General features: G+C 43.5%; 2 protein-coding genes across 13 annotated transcripts in view; one reads left to right on the forward strand and one right to left on the reverse strand.

The window, feature by feature from the left end:
- LIPC (lipase C, hepatic type) overlaps positions 1-2,894 on the forward strand; it is a 53,304-nt gene extending 50,410 nt beyond the window's left edge. For 9 of the 11 annotated variants that reach the window (XM_084816596.1, XM_084816599.1, XM_084816601.1 and 6 more), the window contains exons 7-9: positions 588-708; positions 1,383-1,601; positions 1,940-2,280. In XM_084816596.1, coding sequence (XP_084672722.1) covers positions 588-708; positions 1,383-1,601; positions 1,940-2,051 — 452 coding nt within the window. In that variant the 3' untranslated portion in view covers positions 2,052-2,280. Of the gene's footprint in view, positions 1-587; positions 709-1,382; positions 1,602-1,939 lie in introns of all 11 variants that reach the window. The other 2 variants (XM_084816594.1, XM_084816595.1) reach the window with 1 other exon arrangement.
- Positions 2,895-4,905: 2,011 nt separating this feature from the next.
- Positions 4,906-21,010, reverse strand: part of ADAM10 (ADAM metallopeptidase domain 10) — a 72,145-nt gene continuing 56,040 nt past the window's right edge. For both annotated transcript variants that reach the window (XM_084816592.1, XM_084816591.1), the window contains exons 9-16: positions 18,612-18,775; positions 17,775-17,958; positions 15,912-16,062; positions 14,759-14,942; positions 14,092-14,200; positions 13,505-13,725; positions 10,096-10,222; positions 4,906-7,308 (exon numbers count right to left, since the gene is read on the reverse strand). In XM_084816592.1, coding sequence (XP_084672718.1) covers positions 7,214-7,308; positions 10,096-10,222; positions 13,505-13,725; positions 14,092-14,200; positions 14,759-14,942; positions 15,912-16,062; positions 17,775-17,958; positions 18,612-18,775 — 1,235 coding nt within the window. In that variant the 3' untranslated portion in view covers positions 4,906-7,213. The remainder of the gene's footprint in view (positions 7,309-10,095; positions 10,223-13,504; positions 13,726-14,091; positions 14,201-14,758; positions 14,943-15,911; positions 16,063-17,774; positions 17,959-18,611; positions 18,776-21,010) is intronic.

The raw sequence follows: 21,010 nt of genomic DNA on the forward strand, positions 1-21,010 counted from the left end.
AATTTAGAATCTTCAATACTGGGAGAATAGAGGCACAGAGTAGGAACTGCCCTGTAGGTAGGTAGGTGTGTGCACGGTGTGAATATGTAATATTCGGACGAAGACCAAGACTTAGAAATGTGGTATCCATTTGAAAGACTGAAGGAACTGGGCCTGTTTAGCCTTGAGAAGAGAAGACTGAGGGGAGATAGGATAGTGCTCTTGAAGTGCTTGAAAGGCTGTCCCAGAGAGGAAGGCCAGGATCTCTTCTCCATCATTCCAGAGTGCTGGACACGGAATAATGGGCTCAAGTTACAGGAAGCCAGATTCCGGCTGAACCTCAGGAAAAATGTCCTGACTGTCAGAGCAATACGACAATGGAACCAGTGACCTAGGGAGGTGGTGGGCTCTCCCACGCTGGAGGCGTTCAAGATGAAGCCATCTGGCACAGATGCTTTGATTTTGGCAACCCTTGCTCCTCCATCTGCACAATTCAAATTCTGGAGTGATGTGCTGTAGCACTGCTAGGCCTCATAATCTGCACCGTTTTTTGTATTATATTAAACTCAGTTAAATATTTTCAGCTTCCCATTTTCTCCTATCCACAGTTTATCACTATCAGTTCAAGATCCATTTCATCAATGAATTCCAAGGGAGGCAAATTGATCCAACGTTCACCATCTCGCTGACTGGCAGCAAAGACGATGTTGAAAATCTCTCCATTACTTTGTGAGTTCCAGATACCATCTCACTTGTTCCTTTGCCCTGCAGTCTATATAACCTACATTTGTGGGCCATGCCTATGAACCAGCTCAAAGGGGGGCATGGTTGAAGCCATTGGCTTTGGTGTGGAAGGACATTTGCCCTTCTTGGTATCACATGATCCTGACATGTGCATGCGGCACTCCCCCCCCCCCCCTTTAATCAAAATTGCATGGATTCATTTGGTGGGATGTTCCCTACCAATGTCTCTTTGGGACTTTTATATCCATTTCCTCAAGCTTTCTCTTCAAGCAAATGTGTGTATGTGTGTGGGGGGGAGGGGGGCATGTCTTAACAGCTTCCTACCAGCAATTTTAAGAACATGGTCCTCATGCCATCTGTCTCCCAAACCCATTATTTTACCACTATCTTTAGGGCTGATTTTGAATAATACTCAGTTTCCTTGTATCTTTTAACTTCGGTGTTTAGCTAAGAGTCTACAAACTGATTATCTGTTGACTTCTTCATATTATTTAGGGCCTCTGTTACTGATTATTGTAATTGTTTAATATTGGGTTATATTGTTGTATTGATTGCTGTTCATTTGATATATTGTAAGCAGTAGTGGAAAGGTGCCATGTTGAGAAAATAAGGAACAAATGAATATTTGTGTGCATTTTTATTTTTACCCATGCTGTTAGAGTTGAAGGCATTACTGGAAATAAAACCTACACTTTTCTTGTCCCTCTGGACATTGATATTGGTGAGCTGATGATGATCAAATTGAAATGGGAAGGGATTGCAATTTGGGAAAACATCTGGAACACCGTCCAAACCATCATCCCTTGGACAAAGGGAGGCCAACGACCAGGACTTATTGTGAAGACAATACGAGTCAAGGCAGGAGAAACTCAACAGAAGTAAGTATGGTGGGACTCTACTAGAGAGCGGCTTATGGTCTAACAACTGCTTGCGAGGAGTCTAAGTCATTAGGGGGTAACCACAACGTATTTGGCCCCATTCACGTTCTGTAGCCACAGGCTAGTTAACATGGCAAAAGAGTTGCCATGACGGCTGTGTGCTCACCATAACAGCATTCTGATGAGAGGGTTCCAATTTATTATACTGCGTGATGCCATTTTTAGATTGTACAATTTTAATCCTGCTCATCAACTTGGAGAGACAACTGATTACTAGTTCATTATTTAATATTAACAGTTGTGTTTTTTCTTATCCCCACCCCCCCTTTTCTGCCTAGAATGACATTTTGTTCTCAAAGTGTTGATAATTTGCACCTCTATCCAGGCCAGGAGAAAATGTTTGTGAGATGCGAATTCCGCTCCCAACGGGGAAGGGAGCCAACCCGATGAACAGGAACCACAAAGAACTGGCGCTGCCCCTCAAGAAAGGCTTCCATGCCTTACCTTCTCTTCTAAAAAACACACACCTATTTTTTTTCTTTATATACATATTTACATGCACACACAAACATGAGGAAAAAGACACAAAAACCTTCATGGATCCAGTACAATGGGGTTGCACGCATCCAAGAAAAGGTTGATGAAAGACAAAGAACGAATAAAGTGTGGAATCAACTAAAAATGTCTCCCTCTCCACTTTCTCCACACCATGTGTAATTTTGTACACCTCTATGTCGTCTCCCGCATTCGCCTTTTCTCTCAGCTCAACAGTCCCAGATGTGGTAACTTTTCCTCAAAGGGGAGATGCTCCAGCCTCATGATCCTTTTAGTTGCCCTTTTCTGCACCTTTTCCAGCTCCACAATATCCCTTTTTAGGTGTGGTGGTGAGAACTGAACACAGTATTCCATGTGGTCACATCCTAGATTTGTTGTATAAGGGCAGGATGATATCAGTTTTATTTTTTATTCTTTTCCTAATAATGCTGAACATGGAATTTGCCTTTTTCACAGCAGCTGCACATGGGGTTGACATTTTCATTGAGCTGTCCACCACAACCCCAAGATCTTTCTTGGTCAAGATCTTTCAGGCAGAGAAGGTCCTTGACCATTACCTGGAGATGAGGGATTGAATTGGGGACCTACTGAATACAGAGCCGATGCCTCTGCCACTGAATTGGCAGGTGCTAGTACTGGCATGAGCCCAAGCTTTTCCTAGTTCATTGAGGCTGACTGGAACAGCTGGGACTGGCAGCACTTGAGTCTTGCTACTCTTTTGAGTGTTCCTGGTCTATTGTTTCCCTACCCATTTTCCTTTCAAGACATGGAAGTGAAATGCTTTTAAGGCCCAGAAAACAACCATTCCTAGCCATGATCATTTCAGTTGCCATTTGCAATATCCTAGAAAAAATCCTACAAAAGCAAATTGGACATTTTCCAGTTCCACTGCTAAAGTGATATGCATTATGTGAAGAGGCACTAGACTTCTAATCTCCCACAAGGAACCAAGCTACCACTGGCATATTTTCACCAAGGGTCTGATCAGCAGCTGAGGAAGGAGTGCAACAATAATGGCTAGGTAGTAAGCTATAGCAGCAGCTCCAGAATTTGCAAACAGTTTTGAATGCCCTATTTGCATTCAGGGGTGGTGAATGGAGCACTTTCAAGTGATTTGTGAACTGAAACAAAATACTCATACATCCCAAGCTAGGTGTTCTGGTGAGCAGGATTTGTGGATGCCAGTAAGAAAGGCCTAGCATCATGGACAGGGAAGTCCGAGCCTACCACATCAGATGCACACCAGTCCAGCTTCATTGCTGGAGACAGCACTATTTATAGGGCTGAGCACCATAGACATGTCAGGACTTGATGTCAGGGCCACTCATCCGCATTGATCTGAAAGTCTTTAGAAACAATATGCTTTGAATAGTATGTTTGGCAATTACCACAGGACTCTCCAAGTAGTGAATTTCTTCAGCATCCCTGAAATGCTTGAAAGAGATCTCACTCCTCTTGATTTAGAACATACAGCAGACACCATCAAGCATTAGAACATTCTTCATGAGTTTTCTAAATAACTGCAGGAGTAGCAGTGTTACATCCTTTCAGCAAGACATGAAAATACTAAAGATTACTCTGGAATTCTCTGGAAATACAGGCCTGTATTTCAAAAATATACTGGCATGTTATGTTTAATTCAAAGTGCATTGTAATGGAAATGCATCCTTTTCAGCAGCGGCAATACAAATACTCTCATTTATTCAGATGGTTCTCCTGACACTTGAATTACACACTATAGAAATATACATGGAAAGCTATTTAACGGAGACAGCAAGGACATAGAACAAGACGTTGGTGAATGTTAGGAAATCAGTACCATTCATGCCCTTTCAGTGTAAGAATTTTGGATGTTAATTGCTGCCTTTCGAAAAGGTGTACAGTTGTACATATCTTTGCAGAGTATGCACTCTGTTGTACAGGTATATTTCATAGTATCTTACAGAACACTTTAAACCACATCTGCTGAATTGCAACTTCGTGTTTTTTGCAATGGTGCCGATGCTGAAAATAAAATTGAAAATGGAGTTTCAAAACAAAAACAAATGTCCATTAGAGACAAAGCACTTCTGCCTTATCCATAAATATTAGACATTTCAAGCAACTTTTAGATTTCTTCAGTAGCTCACACAACTCTGGACTCTGAAGATGCTAATTCCCATATTCTACAGCAATCCATGTGCAACGTGAGGGCAAACTCACCAACGCACCCATTACCCAACCATCCTCGACAGCAGCACAAGCAATAACATTAGGTTTGTTCTGCAATGGCCAGAACAAAGTGCTATTTTAGGTGCACTGACCAGGATTTTTTTTATTTGAGAGTATTACTTTTTTTTCCTCCAAGAGTACCACACTCTCCAATTCAAAATCAGTTTGGCATGTGAAATGAAGAGTCAATATTTACAAAATAGGTCAAAGACCCCCTCAGGTGCACAGAACTAGCTGCACTGGCCTTTAGATCCTGGCAAATAAACTCAGTCCTTCTAGAACAGGGGTAGGCAGCCTGATGTCCTCCAGAGGGGTGGGGTGAGAGACAGGGAGAATCACGCACAAGCATTGTGCAGAGATGAAGTTCCACAAGAGAGTCTGGAGGTAGCATTTCCAGATGCCACAGCAGTATAACAACTGACTGGGACCCTCTCTTTGTGAGCCACAGTGCAATAACATAGGAGCTAATAAAGAGACACAGCCAGCTTCTTGCTGAGGAAGGTAGGCAGATACAAATTGTTTGAGAAACAACTCAACCTGCAGGGTGATTTCATCAGGTCTATTTATTAATGCGTTTCAAGTTTCAAAAAACCTTACATTTGTTTGCACAATACTTTTATTTTATTTTATTTTTTGCAACTTTTAGTAAAAATTTCCAAAGTGAACAAAAAAGATACTGTATAAAACACAGTGGACATTAAACTGACAGTAGTATTAGATCGCAATTTGCCTTGATATTTTTTATTTTATTTTACCACATCTTGACTTGTAGTGGAGAGTTCAGTGCACTTTTTTCTCTTTGCAGAAAACATTAAACTTAGACCCAAAATAAAACAGGGTAGCCAGCTCTCTGCCAAACACCCTAGCCACAGGATAACATCACAAGAAAAGAATTTACATGTTCCAAGATCTACCACACTCAAGAAGTTACTAAGAACTCTTGCAGAATAAAAGTCACCATTTCAGAAATGCAAACCTAGCTTTCAGTCTTTGCACAGTCTGAAGGAAAAAAACAGGACAACCCCAAAATGTATTTTAAAATGTTTTAAAAGCAACTACAGAGATTTCTAACTAGTTAAGATCCTTCAGAATTATTTATAGTTTATTGGTCTGGGGGTTTCATGTACAAAATTTGTCTCTAAACCATGTACAAAAAAGCTGTATTTTGAAAAAAGTCACCACATACTGTACAAGTTTTACAAGGAAGAGATCCCATTATATTCTTTTAACATTTTTGGCCTTGCTGGCTTGCGTCACATTATGAGAATGCGTGTGTAAACCTTATACTCTTGGAAAAAACAAAACAAAAAGTAAACAAAAAACAAACCACCCTGGTTAAACCCTTAATAAAATTTGATTCCTAAGCAAAGCCAGAAATATTTTATAGCCATTTGTTTCCTAATTAGCTTGGTGCTTTTGGAAAAACAGAAGCAGCGTATCACAAGCTTGAATAATGCCCTCTTCCATTTCCTGCATAGCAGTTAAGCGTATCACAACATTGCTTTTGTTTCCTCTTTTTTTAAAAACGCCAATTATATACACTTTCAATAAAAACTTTGGGCCATTGTGCTGTTTGCGCTTCCCTGCTCCTCCAGGTGCCTTTTGCGGACGTTCCCCAGCCTACACACTTAACACAACTGCACCACCTGTTGCAGCAGCTACTCATTTTAGTGGTTATCCTTAAAAACGGTATCATGCTGAAAAATTACCAAAATACTTGTTAAGTTAGAAACAAAAATTAAACACAGCTTTTATCTCTCCCAAATTTGTCAGAATTAGGAACCTAATTACCACATATTAAGACTATCAGAGTGTATCAAAGAAAGCCACTTGCAATCTTTTGAGAAAAATATAGCAGACGTATCCTTCTACCAAAGCATGAAAAAAAATATTTGATCATTTAACAGAAGAATAGGCAAAGATTTTATTCTCTTTTGAAAATACTTATGCTGCGCTCTCAGAAGACAAGACATTTTACATTAAAAAAACCATATGGATGGTGGGAACCTCCTGGCGTGTGCCATCCTCCAGACAGCAATGGCATAACACGAAATGGGCCAGCACAATCCAGAGGGAATGTTTCCTACACAAGCCACCCTTGGGTCAAAGCAGAGCCTCGTTCCTTCTAGCAGGGCTTGTGCAGGAGGAGCAATCTGGGTTTTGCATTCAGACCGTGCGTTATCAGAAATTTTGACCATAATACAGATACATAAAAAAGGATTTGATTTGATTCACAATTCCTGCGTAAAGCATTACAGAATCCTGGACCTTTATACACCATCAACCTCTGTTATCCTGAGTATGTCAATTAAACAGTAATTTTTTCATTAAGAGCGTAAAAGGTTTATAATACAAAGAAACATCCATATTGCAATTCTCTTGTTTTACAATTGCACACAGAAGTACAGGTGCACATTAGAAATACAATGTCTGCATATGATCATTTATGTACATTGGCAAAGTAATGTCTCCAATGTTGAGGCGGTCTAGCTTCCTAGCCTTGACAGTTGAAAAATATATACTTTAATTTGTGTGAAGAGAAGTTTCACAAGAGTCATGTTTGCCTGCAAGTGAAGAAAAGGCAACAATGAAGAGCTGAGGGAGGAGAAAAACATGGTGCTCAGGAGCGTTAAAAATCTGCCTCAAGATCAGCCGCTTCTCTTTTGGGCAGGTGAATGCAATCATCAAACTTCTCCACTTGTTCTGAGAATCTCACATCTTGCCTTTTTTCTTCTTTTGCATTTGAGTTGAAAGTTAGACCAGGGACAATGACTTAATATAGGTTTTCTTTGGAGTGAAATTTTCCCACTGTAGGCACTAGGAAGAACCAAGGCAAAAATCAGCACTTAACGTCTCATGTGTCCCATCTGATAACTCTCTCGCGGCCTCTGGCGCGGAGGGGGCTGAGCTGTTTGGGGCGGTCTCCTTCGCTTCAAAGTGCCTGCAGAAAAACAGGACAATACAATACAGAGTTTTTCAAAAGTTTTTCTTCCCCGCTTAAGCAACCCACAGTCAACACCTAAGGCCCAATATGCTACATGCGTATTATGCAAAGCTTTAATTACCTACTGTTGGTAACAACTCCCAAGCAAAGTACCCAAGGACAGTTCTCTCTGAAAGATGTTGAACTTCTCACCACTACTCTAGGCTAGGTCCAGCTTTCTCATCTACTTCACTTTTAACATCTCCCTCAGGGTTCTCTCTACACAGTGTAGTGACAAGATGCCACACAAATGGAAGCTAACTCCCTAATGCTGGGGTCAGCAACACGGTGTCATCAGAGCACCTCTTCCAATGGGTGTTAGATGTTAAAATAAATGTCTTCCTGGAGGCTAGGATCATTTCAGGGCTGCCAGCCACCCCTAGCCACTTCCCACTTTGGGACCCCATGCAGACCTAGGGTAGGGGTGAGCAACTTGTGGCTCTCCAGATGTTTTGGCCTAGCCTACAACGTCCTTCATCCCTCACCACTGCCTAGGTCTGATGGAAGTTGTGGGGCCACAAGTTGCCCACCCCTGACCTAGAGGCATTCTTAAGTAATGGTGGTGGGCAGCTGGAAACCAGCGCTTTGCTCTGAAGCACTCCAGCCTACCTCCCTGACAAAAAAGAAAAAGGGACACCCAGTGTAGCTGCCTGGTAAGTGGCATGGGGATGCTAGGGTGGATGTGGGGGAAAGCTGTCGGGGTGGAGTAGGGAGAGGAACAGGGGCCAGTTTGGGGGTTGGGAGACCAGTGTGAGGGGGGTGTTTTCTATGTGTGATGGATAGCTGGAGTTTTGGTGTGTTTGTGTGTGTGGTAGGTGGCTGGTGGTGTGAGTGTGCACACACACATTTTTGAGAAGAGCCAGCCTCCCCCCTGGCAGCCGTTTTGTATTTGTGCCCTGTGCTCACCAGCACGAAAGGGCTGGAGACCCTGCTCCAGTGAGTAGCCCTTATTTCTTTACATTGGCGGGTGGGGTGGGGGAGGGGGCAATATATTACCTCCTCCCAGGTAACACAGTCCAAGGTGCACATACATTCAAGCTTTGAAAATATGGGTGTCAACACCATTCCACACGCTTTTGCAGACATTGAGCGCGCTACTTCTATAAGCCCCAGCAGAATTGGATGCTATTTGGGCTGGGTGGGGATGCTGAGTTAGGGAACAAGCTGCAACTTCTAGAGGAGCAGGCAGCCAGTCAGAGGGCTTAAGGAACCAGAAAAAAAAGAGAATGCCTGTGTCTCTGCCTCTGTCTGCCTGAGTGTCTGCCTGAGTGTCTGTGTGAGAGAGGGAGGGGGAGGGAGAGAGGGGGAGGGAGGGAGAGAGAGTCTCTCTCTGACTGACTGTCTGCCTGTGTGGAGGGGGGAGGGACTTGTGTCCTCTAACTTGTAAATGGTGCCATTTTTCATTACCAAAACCTTACATTCCATCTTTCTGCTTGCTCTGCCACTCACACCACCTGAATGTAACCCCTATTTTTAGACTCCTGAGCTTTGGGGGAAAGATTAAACTCACATTTAAATGGTTTTAATTTAGCCTTAACGATCCATCTCAAATCAGATATGAATGTGATTGCGTGTATGTGCATGTATCATTTGTGTTCTTTTCCCTCTTATTTTCAGGTTTTTATACAAGATCCCTCTGTTTAACACAGCAGTGGGCGGCCAGAAAGAATGACCATGCCACTGGTTGCCTTAAGACATCTGTTTTACTCTAGTCTGATGTTCATAGAATCATAGAACAGTAGGGTTGGAAGGGGCCTACAAGGCCACTGAGTCCAACCCCCTGCTCAATGCAGGAATCCAAGTCAGAGCATCCCTGACAAATGGCTGTCCAGCCTCGTCTTGAAGGCCTCCAGTGTGGGAGAGCCCACCACCTCCCCAGGTAATTGGTTCCATTGTCACATGTTCTTGACATGTGGTGTGTGTATTATATAAAAAACTGTTTTAGTTATGTGAGCTTTCCTTGAATAATCTTGGAAAGGTGGGATAAAATGTTTTAAATTATGTCTTTCAAAAACCATTTGTAGAGAGAATGTAGCAGCAGTTTTACTAATGAGAGAGAATCCATTGCTTGATGCCAAACATGCAGGCAATCAATAGCTGCTGAAATCTCTACGCTCAAATCCATATTGAGGAATGGCAGGAATGACACCTGTGCCAAGCAGCATCTTCAAAGTTACATCCCATTACAGTGTTACCAACAGTCAGGCAGGCCAACTCTTAAGCCCACAAAGATTTGACAGCCCTGGGATGGTCTGTTAGCCTAACAGTCCAATAGGGTAACACTTTATATTCTCACACATTTTTATCTTCTGTATACAACAGTGTGTTAAACCTCTTTCAGCCCAAGGGCCAAATAAAATTTCGGCGCTCTTGTGGGCAGGGGCAAAATGGGTGGGGCCGAAAATACCAGCACATGGTAGCCTCAAGCTCCTACTGCCAGTAACTCAGCCTTAAGAGGACAGGTGTTCCAACCTTTCGGGGGGGGGGGGGGAGAACTGCACAAAAGCTGGGAAACCACCAGACAACTGGCAGTTGGGGAAAGGGGGCCATCTGGGGAACCTCAAAGGGCCAGCTCAGTAGTTCAAGAAGGCCAGATTTGGCCTGTGGCCTGAGGTCCAACACCCCTGATATACAAGAATGCTTTGCAGCAAGCGCACCCCTCTGCTTTCATAGCGCCAGCCATGGTTTCCCTTACATAGAAGTCCAGAGAAGGATGTGCAGTTGTCACAACATGGAAGTGCTCACCTGGAAGTGGTTTAGGCGGGGGCAGCTTTGGATTGCTGCTCGGAGTATGTACACTGCATATCTTAATGAAGCCGGCCATCAGCATGATCAGGGCAATCCCCATGAGCAGTACTGCCCACCAGTGTGCCTGAAATTTCATAACAAAACACAAAGACTTTTAAAAAATGTATCTGAATTACGTTTATGTACAGCTCTACCACATCTTAAAAGCACTGAAAAAATGCCAAAAATGCTGCCCAGAATGCTGATGGGGGTCTCCAGGACCCTCAGCCCCCCTGACCTCAGGTACCTTGGCAGCAGTCTGCCGGCCTTCTCCGATGACCCCTGGGAGTGGGGGGGAGGCAAACAGATCCCAGCACTACTGAGAGGGTAGGAGACTGCCTGCCTGCCCTGCAGCTCTTCACCACAGCTCCTCGGGTGTTTTGGCCATAACAAGAAACAGCCCCGTCTTGGAAGAGGGCCTGCCAACCAGTTAACCTTCTATGGAAGCATAAAATGTGTCCACAGCACACACACACAATCAGTCAGAAGGGGCAAATTTGCAGGGAGGAAGCACGCAGAAAGCTAGCTCAGCGACTGAAACCATGGCACCCCACCACCTGCTTTGCCAATGGAGCTGTGCAGTTGGGGGGGGGGGGACTTCTCAGGACAAGCACCTGCCACCTTCAGCCCACACAGCACTACCTCTGAGAGGAAACATTGTGCTAGGCTCAAAGCTGTAGCAGAGCAGTTCACAGACTGCACAGCAAAAGCCATTTAACCATTAGTGACCCTATTATTGTGTTAAAAAAAATCTCCAATACACTCTCTGGCTTTAACTCAAGTTGAATTTGTAAGTCAAACTCAAGAGCGGTCATCCATACAGTACTGAAATTATTTTCCAAAAAAGTAAACTGCCATAAGCCTGGAAAAGTGAATTTTCCCAGGCTGGTATAGAGAGAGAAAAAGTTAACCACCATACCGGAAAATGCTAATCTCAATAGGAAAAATCAGGCAATGCCTCACTAACAGGATTACCGGAGCGGTGTGTGTGTGGGGGGATTGTTGGTACAAAACATTTAGTGGGTTATGTCAGTGGCAGCATCGTTGTCTTTTTTTTGTGTTCTCAGAGGGGAGGAGTTAAGACAAGAAGGCAAAACAAGGAAAGAGCAGAACACCACACAGTGGGGGAGATGGACACCTATCTATTTATAGAGCATTAAAGAGATTTCCATATGAGCAGAAATGCTGCAAAGTCCAACGGCGGCAGGGGGGGGGGGGAGAGGCAGGATAGGACAGGGTCTACTGAAGGTAAACACAACCTAATCCTTGCAGCACAACATTGGGGCACTGAAAAACCCCTGCTTTCCCCTGAAAACTTCGGCTCTGGCACCACAAGCACACTTCTTCCTGCTGCAAGGGAATATTAAAAAACAAAAGTGATACAAGATCGCATGATCTGTGGTTGACTGAGCAAGGCAATATCCCCAGCCAGAGTAGCAGTAGCTTACAGGTACTATTCCTGGCTCAGCCTGGGGGAGAGTGCTAACTGTGTGGGCTCCATGGTGCCTCCATAGTGAAGGGGGGGCAGAGTCTTCCCTCTCACTCCCAAGTCCAGACTTCTATGGCAAAACATTTAAACTTGGCCCCAAGTTGCAGGTTTGAGTCAAAGGTGGGCCCTGCATCTGGAAAGGACAGTAAAGTGGATATTCCACAAGCAATTAAAATTTGCCAGACTTAGTCTAAGGTGGCAAGAGATATTGCATTCAGGGTCAGGAAAATGAAATGACTGCAGCAGACTTTCAGCTGCATATAAGGGACCACTTAAGCTTGAGACATAAACAGCAGCTGCAGAATTCAAGCTTCTGGAATCAGAGTGCACCAAAGAATTCTACCGATAACCATTTACAGCACACAATACCAAGCCTGCTGAGGAAGAGCTGATTGCAGGGCCTGTATCCCACAAGGCCTCATTAGAAGTAGCATGGACACAGAGGCCAAACCGTCACCAAACAAAAGAGAACAGACCTAACAATCACAATTCCGCAGGAATGGAAATAAAGACTGGAGAACGACATCTGGACAAGAACAAGCCACCCACCAGGACAAGGCAATGGCAGAGCATTTCTCCAAGATAATGAGATGAGAACTCGTCCCTCAGAGACCAAAGTAAAGGCCGATAGCCTTGGTTAAGAAATACACATTTTATTGCCGTAAACCCACACACATAAAACGAAAACTTCTTAATCTGGGAATTCCCATTATTTTACACTGTTGAAATATGTAATATGTCTGATATAACATACATTTCTGATTTTCCTGGTAAATAATAGGAAAAGCCTGGTAGAAACCTGCGCTGTGTAGAAAACTAGCTTTTCCTGGCACGCTGCCAGTTGCACAGAAAGCAGTTGATGTTGCTCCACCGCCCAGCTATCACATCCAACTCTCCCCTTGACAACAAGCCCCCTGTGAGACCAACTGCGACCTGCCTAATGGCACTGAGTAAGGCCCAAGGCCAAGCGGGGATTTGAACCCATGTCTCCCTGGATCAAGCCCAGTGCTCTAGCCACTACACCACACCATCTTCTAATGCCTGAAAAGGGCACAAGCGTCTTTCACCTGTAATCATACCCAAAGCTGGCAATATTCTTTTTCATATTCTGAAAGTTGAACAACGCTGTAGCGCTGATGAGAGGGGCTCGTGTGAACTCTTGTGACATCATGGCTTCCAGCCATTTCCCCCTTTTAGTCAACATGTAATGGATCATTTATCCCTCACCACCCCCATTAGGAAAAGCGCACAGCCTATTCTTAAAAGAGGATGCATGCTCACTACAGAATTGCACCAGTTCCCATACAAAATGTGACCTTAATGGCCCACATGTTCTTTTGTGAAAACGATGACAAATCTTCCCTATGTACTTCTGTATGAAGATCATTAATATTTTAAACATTGTAAAACGCTAAATTATGCAAGATTAAATGCAAACATTCACATAATGTAAATTACCACAATTTAATCTTGGGACAAAACACCACCAGTCCTGGCTGTTTTGGGGGACAGAAGGGAAGAAAAGGAAGAGCATGCAGTCCTGGAACGTGGAGTTAATAAAGCCAATTTGGACACCATTCTGGCTCCACTAAAAAAATAACTACACAAGAAATGTCCCCATGCACTCTCAACTCCCCACTTCCCTTAAATGTTTACTTATAAGGAAAGCAGCTGCTGTGATGGTTCTGAAGAGCAGAAAATATAGCTAGGTATCCCAACCATCTTTTTAAAAGAATCACCATTATGTATCAACCTCTTACTGAAAGATTGTGGAAACTAAGATCCTTTGGTTAATACACAAACTTCAAAGAAACTGACAGGGGCCATCTTTTAATGTCATTCACTAATAGGATTAAAGATCTCATATTTTAAACTTACCACAATCCATTCTGCAATGTTTTCATATAGCTCTGGATTGAAGATGGCCTTCTTTAACCTGGCTAGGGGGCCATCAGCATCCACCAAGCGACACCTCATGAACACATCGCAGTAACCTTTGAAATCATTACAAGGCGATCCTGGCTGCAGTGTAATGGTTTTGCCACCAAAATGGTCCTGCCATCGAGCAGATCCTGTACTTGCACATGTATCTAGGCGCGCTGGAAAAATGAGAAATTATTCAAGACTGGATGTTATTTTTAGGAAAAGCAATAAAACAGAATACATGGCAAGCAACAGACACAATTGTATGCATACTGGGAGAATGTTAAAATGGGGTGGGCAACATATGGCCTCTGGGCCGCATGGTCCCCCCCCAACTTTTTTGTGGCTCCCACCACCCTGCCAAACTCAATGGTGAGGCAGTGGCAAAAACCCCCCTGTCTTTCCTCCTTCAAACAAGGCACATGGGAAGTGGGCAACTTGTTCTGAGTTTCAAGTTTTACTAAATGAAAAGATCTGAAATTCTAGTATCCAAATCCTAGTTTGCGCCTTAATATATTATGTTTCAATTGGTCAGAGCTTACTTTTCTCCATGCAACAGACGTGGCATAATTCTTTATCATCCTTTGCATCAGAACTAGCACATGTACATTCTTCTAAGCCATACTTCTCACAGATAGAACCTGCACATTGCTGGGGAGGAAGGAGACAAGAGCGTAACCAAATATGCTTTACCTAACCAAACTCACAGTTAAACAACCATTCATACTAAAGGAAATTACAGAACACTGCCATATTTGGTACTTTTTGGAACGGAGAACAGTATCCTTCCCACCCTGGAAACAATGAAAGGTGGCTGAGGTAAATAGATGTCAAAGAACCACCTTAGGAATGAGGTCTTTGAAACTGGATGCACCTAAACGGTACCAGCTTTGAACTGAAGGAAAATCTGCGACTCTCTCAGGTTAACAAAATTAAGGAAGGCAGTTTAGCTAGAAGAATTCACCCACTTCCAATATAGGTTGGAGAAAATAAAAGCCTGTCAGTGTGAAGCCTCAGCTTGCCATCCCACAAAGTTCATGACATTTCAGTTTTTCTAGCTAACCCAAGTAAGTAGGTACGGAGGGTCAGACAGTATTGGGAAAAGGCTGTTTTTTCCAGCAAAACACCATCTTCCTGGACCAGCAGTGCATAAGCTGATGCTCAGCCATCCCTTAGCTTTTCTGCAGCATCTCTAGAAAGAAGACTTACACCATTTATGCAAACTTGTGTATTTCTGTTGCAGTCTGTCAAGTTAGGCTTGGGTGCAGATGTTGGGCAGAAAGAAGAGGTGCCGTTGCACCTCCCTTCTTCTGCACACTCCGAATCATTCCGACACTTTGCCCCTTCTTTCCTGAATTCGCACTGTGGTGTACAACAGGGGCCTTGACTGGGGCTGAAAAGGGGGGAAAAGTATTAAAAGCAGCATGTCACTCCCTGACAGACTCTAGCATTCTGGACTTCTGTTAGTTTACTATAATCAGACAGACTTCCACTTCCATATTTATTCACAATGATGGTCCTGACACTGTTTTGCACACCATCACCAAAATAGATCAGAATCCTACTTTACCTATAAGTATGCACTGAAAAGGTCAGGAGGGACTCCATGCTATCACTCTTTAATCACCCTGCTATACCCACAAAGGGACTAAAGTCTCCTTGGGTGCTTTCAGACAGACTTACACTCTATAGATCAATATTTTAAAAAATGTAATGCACCTAAGCGAGTATGTAGGTGCCTTCCCAGCCTGCATTATCCATAGCACTCACTTGTTATTCAAATTAGCTGCCTTTCTAACACTGAAGGGAAAAATAAAACAAGTTCAACAAACCAACCAACAGACAACAGTGCCAATAAAAGCAAGCAAACAATTAACCAGATGAACCAAAAGTGAAATGGAAGTCATGCGTTTTGCACCCCTTCTGGAAGGCCAATAATAAGCGGAAATTGTAGACTGGGGTGAGGGAAGAGATCATGCCACAGCCTTGGGGCAAATGTTTTAAAGGCTCTGCTCCTTGTCACGACAGTTCTCACTTTGTGTGGTGTTAGAATTTGAAGCAGGTCCTGAAATAATGATTGACACTGGCATGATGGACAATATTAAGGAGATGCGCTTGTCACCAAAATACTTCTTAACAGAACTCACACTCTACCAACATCCCAACACCCACCAAATGTTACCAAACTGCACATGTACATAGCGAAACTTCCTAAGTAAAGCTGGCTGAGGTTTAAATACTTATGGATAAAATGCATTTCAAGCTCACTGGAGCCTTTTCGGAGCCTTGTACCGTTAGCTAAATGATCAGGGCAGCAAGTGTCAAGCAGTCCGACGATTAAAACCAAGACAGACATCAATACCTGCAATTCTTGCCTGGCCTTAACTTGCACTTCTTGTCTTCCGCTTGGTTCGCATCATAACAACATTCATCTTTACACTGGTCGCTATAGCCACAATCGCACTGTTCTCCTTGCTCTACCAGTCCATTCCCGCAGATGGGTTGGCCAGACTCTGAAAAGCATCAAGATCGTCTGAATGGTATCATGAGAAATTTGCACAACCTTGGGGAAACAGTGACTAACTGGACTGAGGCAAATCCTTTTAAGTATCCACATACTTAAAAAGTTCTATAAAGAAGCTACTTAAAAAGCACATTGTCTCTCAGTACAGTGTGGTGTGTGTATGTACAGGTCCAATTGGCACATTACTTCCTTCACTGATAATCTCTGTATTGGAGGAAGTAGCATACCAGTCTCTGTGCCTAGGAATGCAATACTTGAATAGCAGCTATGACACCTTTCGACCTGAGTCCACAAAAAAGGAAACTGAACGTTCATAAGCAGTTATTAGCAAGCACAATGCCTTTTATGCACCAGTTTCTGGAAAAGATGAAGTGTTATAAAAGAAAACAACCAAGTACTGGATCACTGTCTGGCAACAAGTAGGAGGAGAAACTCTCTTCAGCATTTGAATACAACAATGCTGCTCACTGACATGGCCAGAACTGAACTCAGAACATTTTCTATAGTAGCAAGCTGTACCATCATACCTGGTCAGATTGGCTAATGTGGTACTGCAGCAGTTTTGAAAGACTGATAGAATAGGGGTGTGCTTTACTTCAAGCTACAGAGCTATATGATAAATACATGCTCTTCTGCACAAACATCACTTGGTCATCAACCACCAATGCTTTGGATGTTATGACAGGGATGTGGTGCGCATTTGGAGGGTTTGGTCTCGAGAGTGGGTGGGAGCAGCTGCGAACACTGACAACAAGCAGTCCGCTTGACCCACGGGCTGCCCTGGAGCCCCATTACCAGCCGAAGTCCTCCTGCCTCTTCGAGTGCGGAGAAGAGCCCTTTGCCTGTACAGCAGCTTCCCCAAGCTGGAGCCCTCCAGATGTCTTTGACTTCAACTCCCATCCACCCCAGCCAACACAGCCAATGGTTAGGACTGCTGGGAGTTGTCATCCAAAACACCTGGAGGGCAACAGGCTGGGGAGGGCTGCTGTACAGCATGGATGACTGTGTGGAAGCCATTTCAAGGCTACTGTCCAAGGAGACAAGGCAGCATAAGTTATCGTATGGCTCACACAGAATCCCCACACACCCGCAGCCTACATTCGAATTGTATACTACAGCCTGTTCTGGCATGGCTGAGTTTTCAGATCCGCAAGCAGCACGTGGCCAAGACTGTTTGATTCTTGCTGCCTCAGAAAAGGGGTGGGCATTGCGCCCACTGGATGGTGACAAACAGGGAGACAGACCATTGCCCTAACTGAGCACATGTTTCAAGTAATTAATACTTTGTTTTTTAAATGCGTAACCTAAGAGGAGGGGTATCAACTTGCACTGATCTTCGTGGGGTGGGGTGGGGGAAGACAAGTAGTATTGTACTAAATTAACTGAAATGTGTGTTTTTTAAATGGCATCTCAGTGTGAGGTATGAGCTGGTACAGTCCAACTCCCCACACTACCTACTTGTGTGGACAAAACCTGATTGTCATTTCTGAACAAAGTCAAGCAAGGTACTGAGCCTGAAGCTTAGTTTATATTGCCTGACTTTCTTGTACATCTCATTGGAGGGTCAGTTTTGTCAGTGCACTTCTTAAAACTGAGAAGCTGGGAAGTCTGAAGCCTGTTGGGATGCTATATTGACACCCTATTCTACATCCCACCCCAAACACACACACGCTGGAATAATTTTCTAGAGGAAATACATACCAACAAAACAATTATTTCTCTTTTTTTCAAGAACTTGACTGATATTCCGAATACTACAGATAGAGAATTTGTTGTTGTTAAGTTTGTCCCCAGATGTTGCTCTTGCATACATGATGTAATTGCCATTTTCTTTTTGTCCCAAGCTTTTAGATTCTCCTGGAGTACATTCTGTTCCAGAATCATGCTGCAACAGAGAGAATATTCAGACTTCTCCACTGGAAACCCTTAATTTTCTGCTGCCTTAAAGACACCCTTACAGTTGCAGCAGTAGGGTGAAGAATGAGTTTAAGTAAGTGTATCCAGGATAAAAGACGGGTGTGGGGAGAGGAACGGTATTTTCAGCCAACTTCCTTATAATTATCTCAAAAAACCTTCATAGAAAATTAACCAAACCACTACTGGTAAGCAATTCAATTATTTTTGTTTAATTCAACACACTAAAATTACTGTTTTTATCCCAGTTTAATCATTAATAATTAAGATGCTATAATATCCTAGCTTTATTTACATGACCTGAACAGCCTGCATACCGACCAAAGCTAGATTGATACTTAACTGCAGCAAATCACTCTAGAAATAGATAAAACAAAAACATTTTAAATACCCCCAAAGTGGTTTGAGCATTCAAACGCACAAAGTTCAGCATAAATAGACTGGCTTTGCTGATTCCAGCTGGTTTTATATTCCAACTGAAGGTGTGCTATACTAATATAAGCTAGTCAAAAAAGCCATCACGATTGTGGTAATTTTGTTGAAACACCAGCACAAGTGCTCATAACGATGTTAACACTGTCTTGTTGGACGATCTAGGAACGCAGCCACAACAAACATACTTACTGGAGAACCAAAGTTATGGCCAACTTCATGTGCAAAGGTGATGTGAGAGACCTTAGGAGGGACATGAGAGCCATAGTTCTGTACAGTGATGATGCCAGTGTTTAAGGACTTCTTCTTGCCATCAGAATAAAGCTTGCTCTTTTCACATATTCCACCAGAGCTCCCTGCATTAAATCAAAGCAACCTTTAAGGGGATTATTCTTGGTTCACTAGAAAGTGAAGAAAAAATATCAACACTGGAACTAAGCAAATGCCACAGTAGCATTTTTAATCTACATCACAATTCGCTTTATTATCAAAATACCTCACCCTGCAACCCAGCTTAATTTGCAGGGAGCAACTGTAACAAAGATGTCAGTGCAAGAACAAACGGTGAGGAACAAAGATTCGCTATCCTTATTCCTCCGCAAAACACTTCCCTGGAGCTCCCTCCCTTCCATCAGTAGTTCAAGAGTCAAGCATATTCTACAACCAGGCGAGGAGTTTACTTAAGCAAACATTTTATTGCCAGGGATACGTATGGCACTATTTTAGCTGTAGAGTCGTATTTTGTACATTAAACTCCACCTCAAAAAAAGAATACAGCAAGGTAGGTGCACCACAAGTGTATGTAACGTTATGATTCTTTCTATTCACTTTTCAGTATTTTTGTAATAATTCTCAACACTGAGTTTTCTGAATCGCCACAGAACACCAAACATACATACAGTGAGCTCTCCTGCAAATGAATCATAGAATCATAGAATAGTAGGGTTGGAAGGGGCCTACAAGGCCATCAAGTCTAACCCCCTGCTCAGTGCAGGAATCCAAGTCAGAGCATCCCTGACAGGTGGCTGTCCAGCCTCGTCTTGAATGCCTCCAGTATGGGACAGCCCACCACCTCCCTGGGTCACTGGTTCCACTGTCGTATTGCTCTAACCGTCAGGACATTTTTCCTGATGTTCAGCCGGAATCTGGCTTCCTGTCACTTGAGCCCATTATTCCGTCTCCTGCACTCTGGGATGATCGAAAAGAGATCCTGGCCTTCCTCTCTGGGACAACCTTTCAAGTACTTGAAAAGCGCTATCCTATCTCCCCTCAGTCTTCTCAAGGCTAAACATGCCCAGTTCTTTCAGCCTCTCCTGATAGGGCTTTGTTTCCAGTCCCCTGATCATCTTTGTTGCCCTCCTCTGAACCCTCTCCAGTTTGTCTGCATCCTTCTTAAAATGTGGTGCCCAGAACTGGACACAGTACTCCAGATGAGGCCTAAGCAGTGCTGAGTAGAGGGGAACTAGTGCTTCCCGGGATTTGGAAGCTATGCTTCTATTAAAGAGCATTTCTATAAAAGAGCATTTGCCCTTTTTGCAGCCACATCACATTGTTGGCTCATATTCAGCTTGTGATCGACAACAATTCCAAGATCCTTCTCACTTGAGGTGTTGTTGAGCCACGTATCCCCCATCTTCTAACTGTGCATTTGGTTTCTTTTTCCTAGATGCAGAACTTGGCATTTATCCCTATAAAATGTAATTCTGTTGTTTTCTGCCCAGCGCGCCAGTCTATCTGGATCACTTTGAATTTTGTTTCTGTCTTCCAAAGTATTGGCTATCCCGCCCAATTTTGTGTCATCTGCAAATTTGATCAGCGTTCCCTGCACCTCCTCCTCCAAGTCATTAATAAAAATGTTGAAGAGAACTAGGCCCAGGACTGAGTCCTGTGGCTCGTTATCTCTCCCCAGGTTGAGAAGATCCATTGATCAGCACTCTTTGGAGTCTGATTCTGTAGCCAACTGTGGATCCACCAGATCGTTGTTTCATCTAGCCCACTTCGAGCTAGTTTGTTCATCAGGATATCATGGGGCACTCTGTCAAAACTTTGCTGAAATCGAGGTATATGATGTCTACAGCATTCCCACGGTCTACAAGGGAGGTTACTTGATCAAAAAATGAGATCAGATTTGTCTGGCAGGACTTGTTCTTGACAAATCCATGTTGGCTTCGAGTAATCACGGCATTGTTGTCAAGGTGCTTCCAGGTGGATTGCTTTATGATCTGCTCCAGAATTTTCCCAGGGATTGATGTCAGACTGACTGGTCTGTAGTTCCCAGGTTCCTCCTTTTTACCCTAGAGACAACATTAGCCCTCTTCCCCCATCCTCCATGATTTCTCAAAGAGAATAGACAGTGGTTCTGAGAGTTCTTCTGCTAGTTCCTTTATTACCCCAGGATGCAGTTCATCTGGCCCTGGAGATCTGAACTCATTCAAAGTAATTAGGTGTTCCTTGACCATATGCCTCTCAATCTCAAGCTGCAATCCTGCCCCTTCAGCCTGTACTTCGCCTTTGCCAGGGGGGTCACAGACCCTCTTTTGGGAGAAGACTGAGCCAAAGTAGGAATTGAGCACCTCTGCCTTTTCTTTGTT

The sequence above is a fragment of the Heloderma suspectum genome, chromosome 11 (assembly GCF_057233095.1).
Source record: "Heloderma suspectum isolate Gila_16-S chromosome 11, 16-S_ref, whole genome shotgun sequence".
In the NCBI taxonomy this organism is placed as follows: domain Eukaryota; kingdom Metazoa; phylum Chordata; class Lepidosauria; order Squamata; family Helodermatidae; genus Heloderma; species Heloderma suspectum.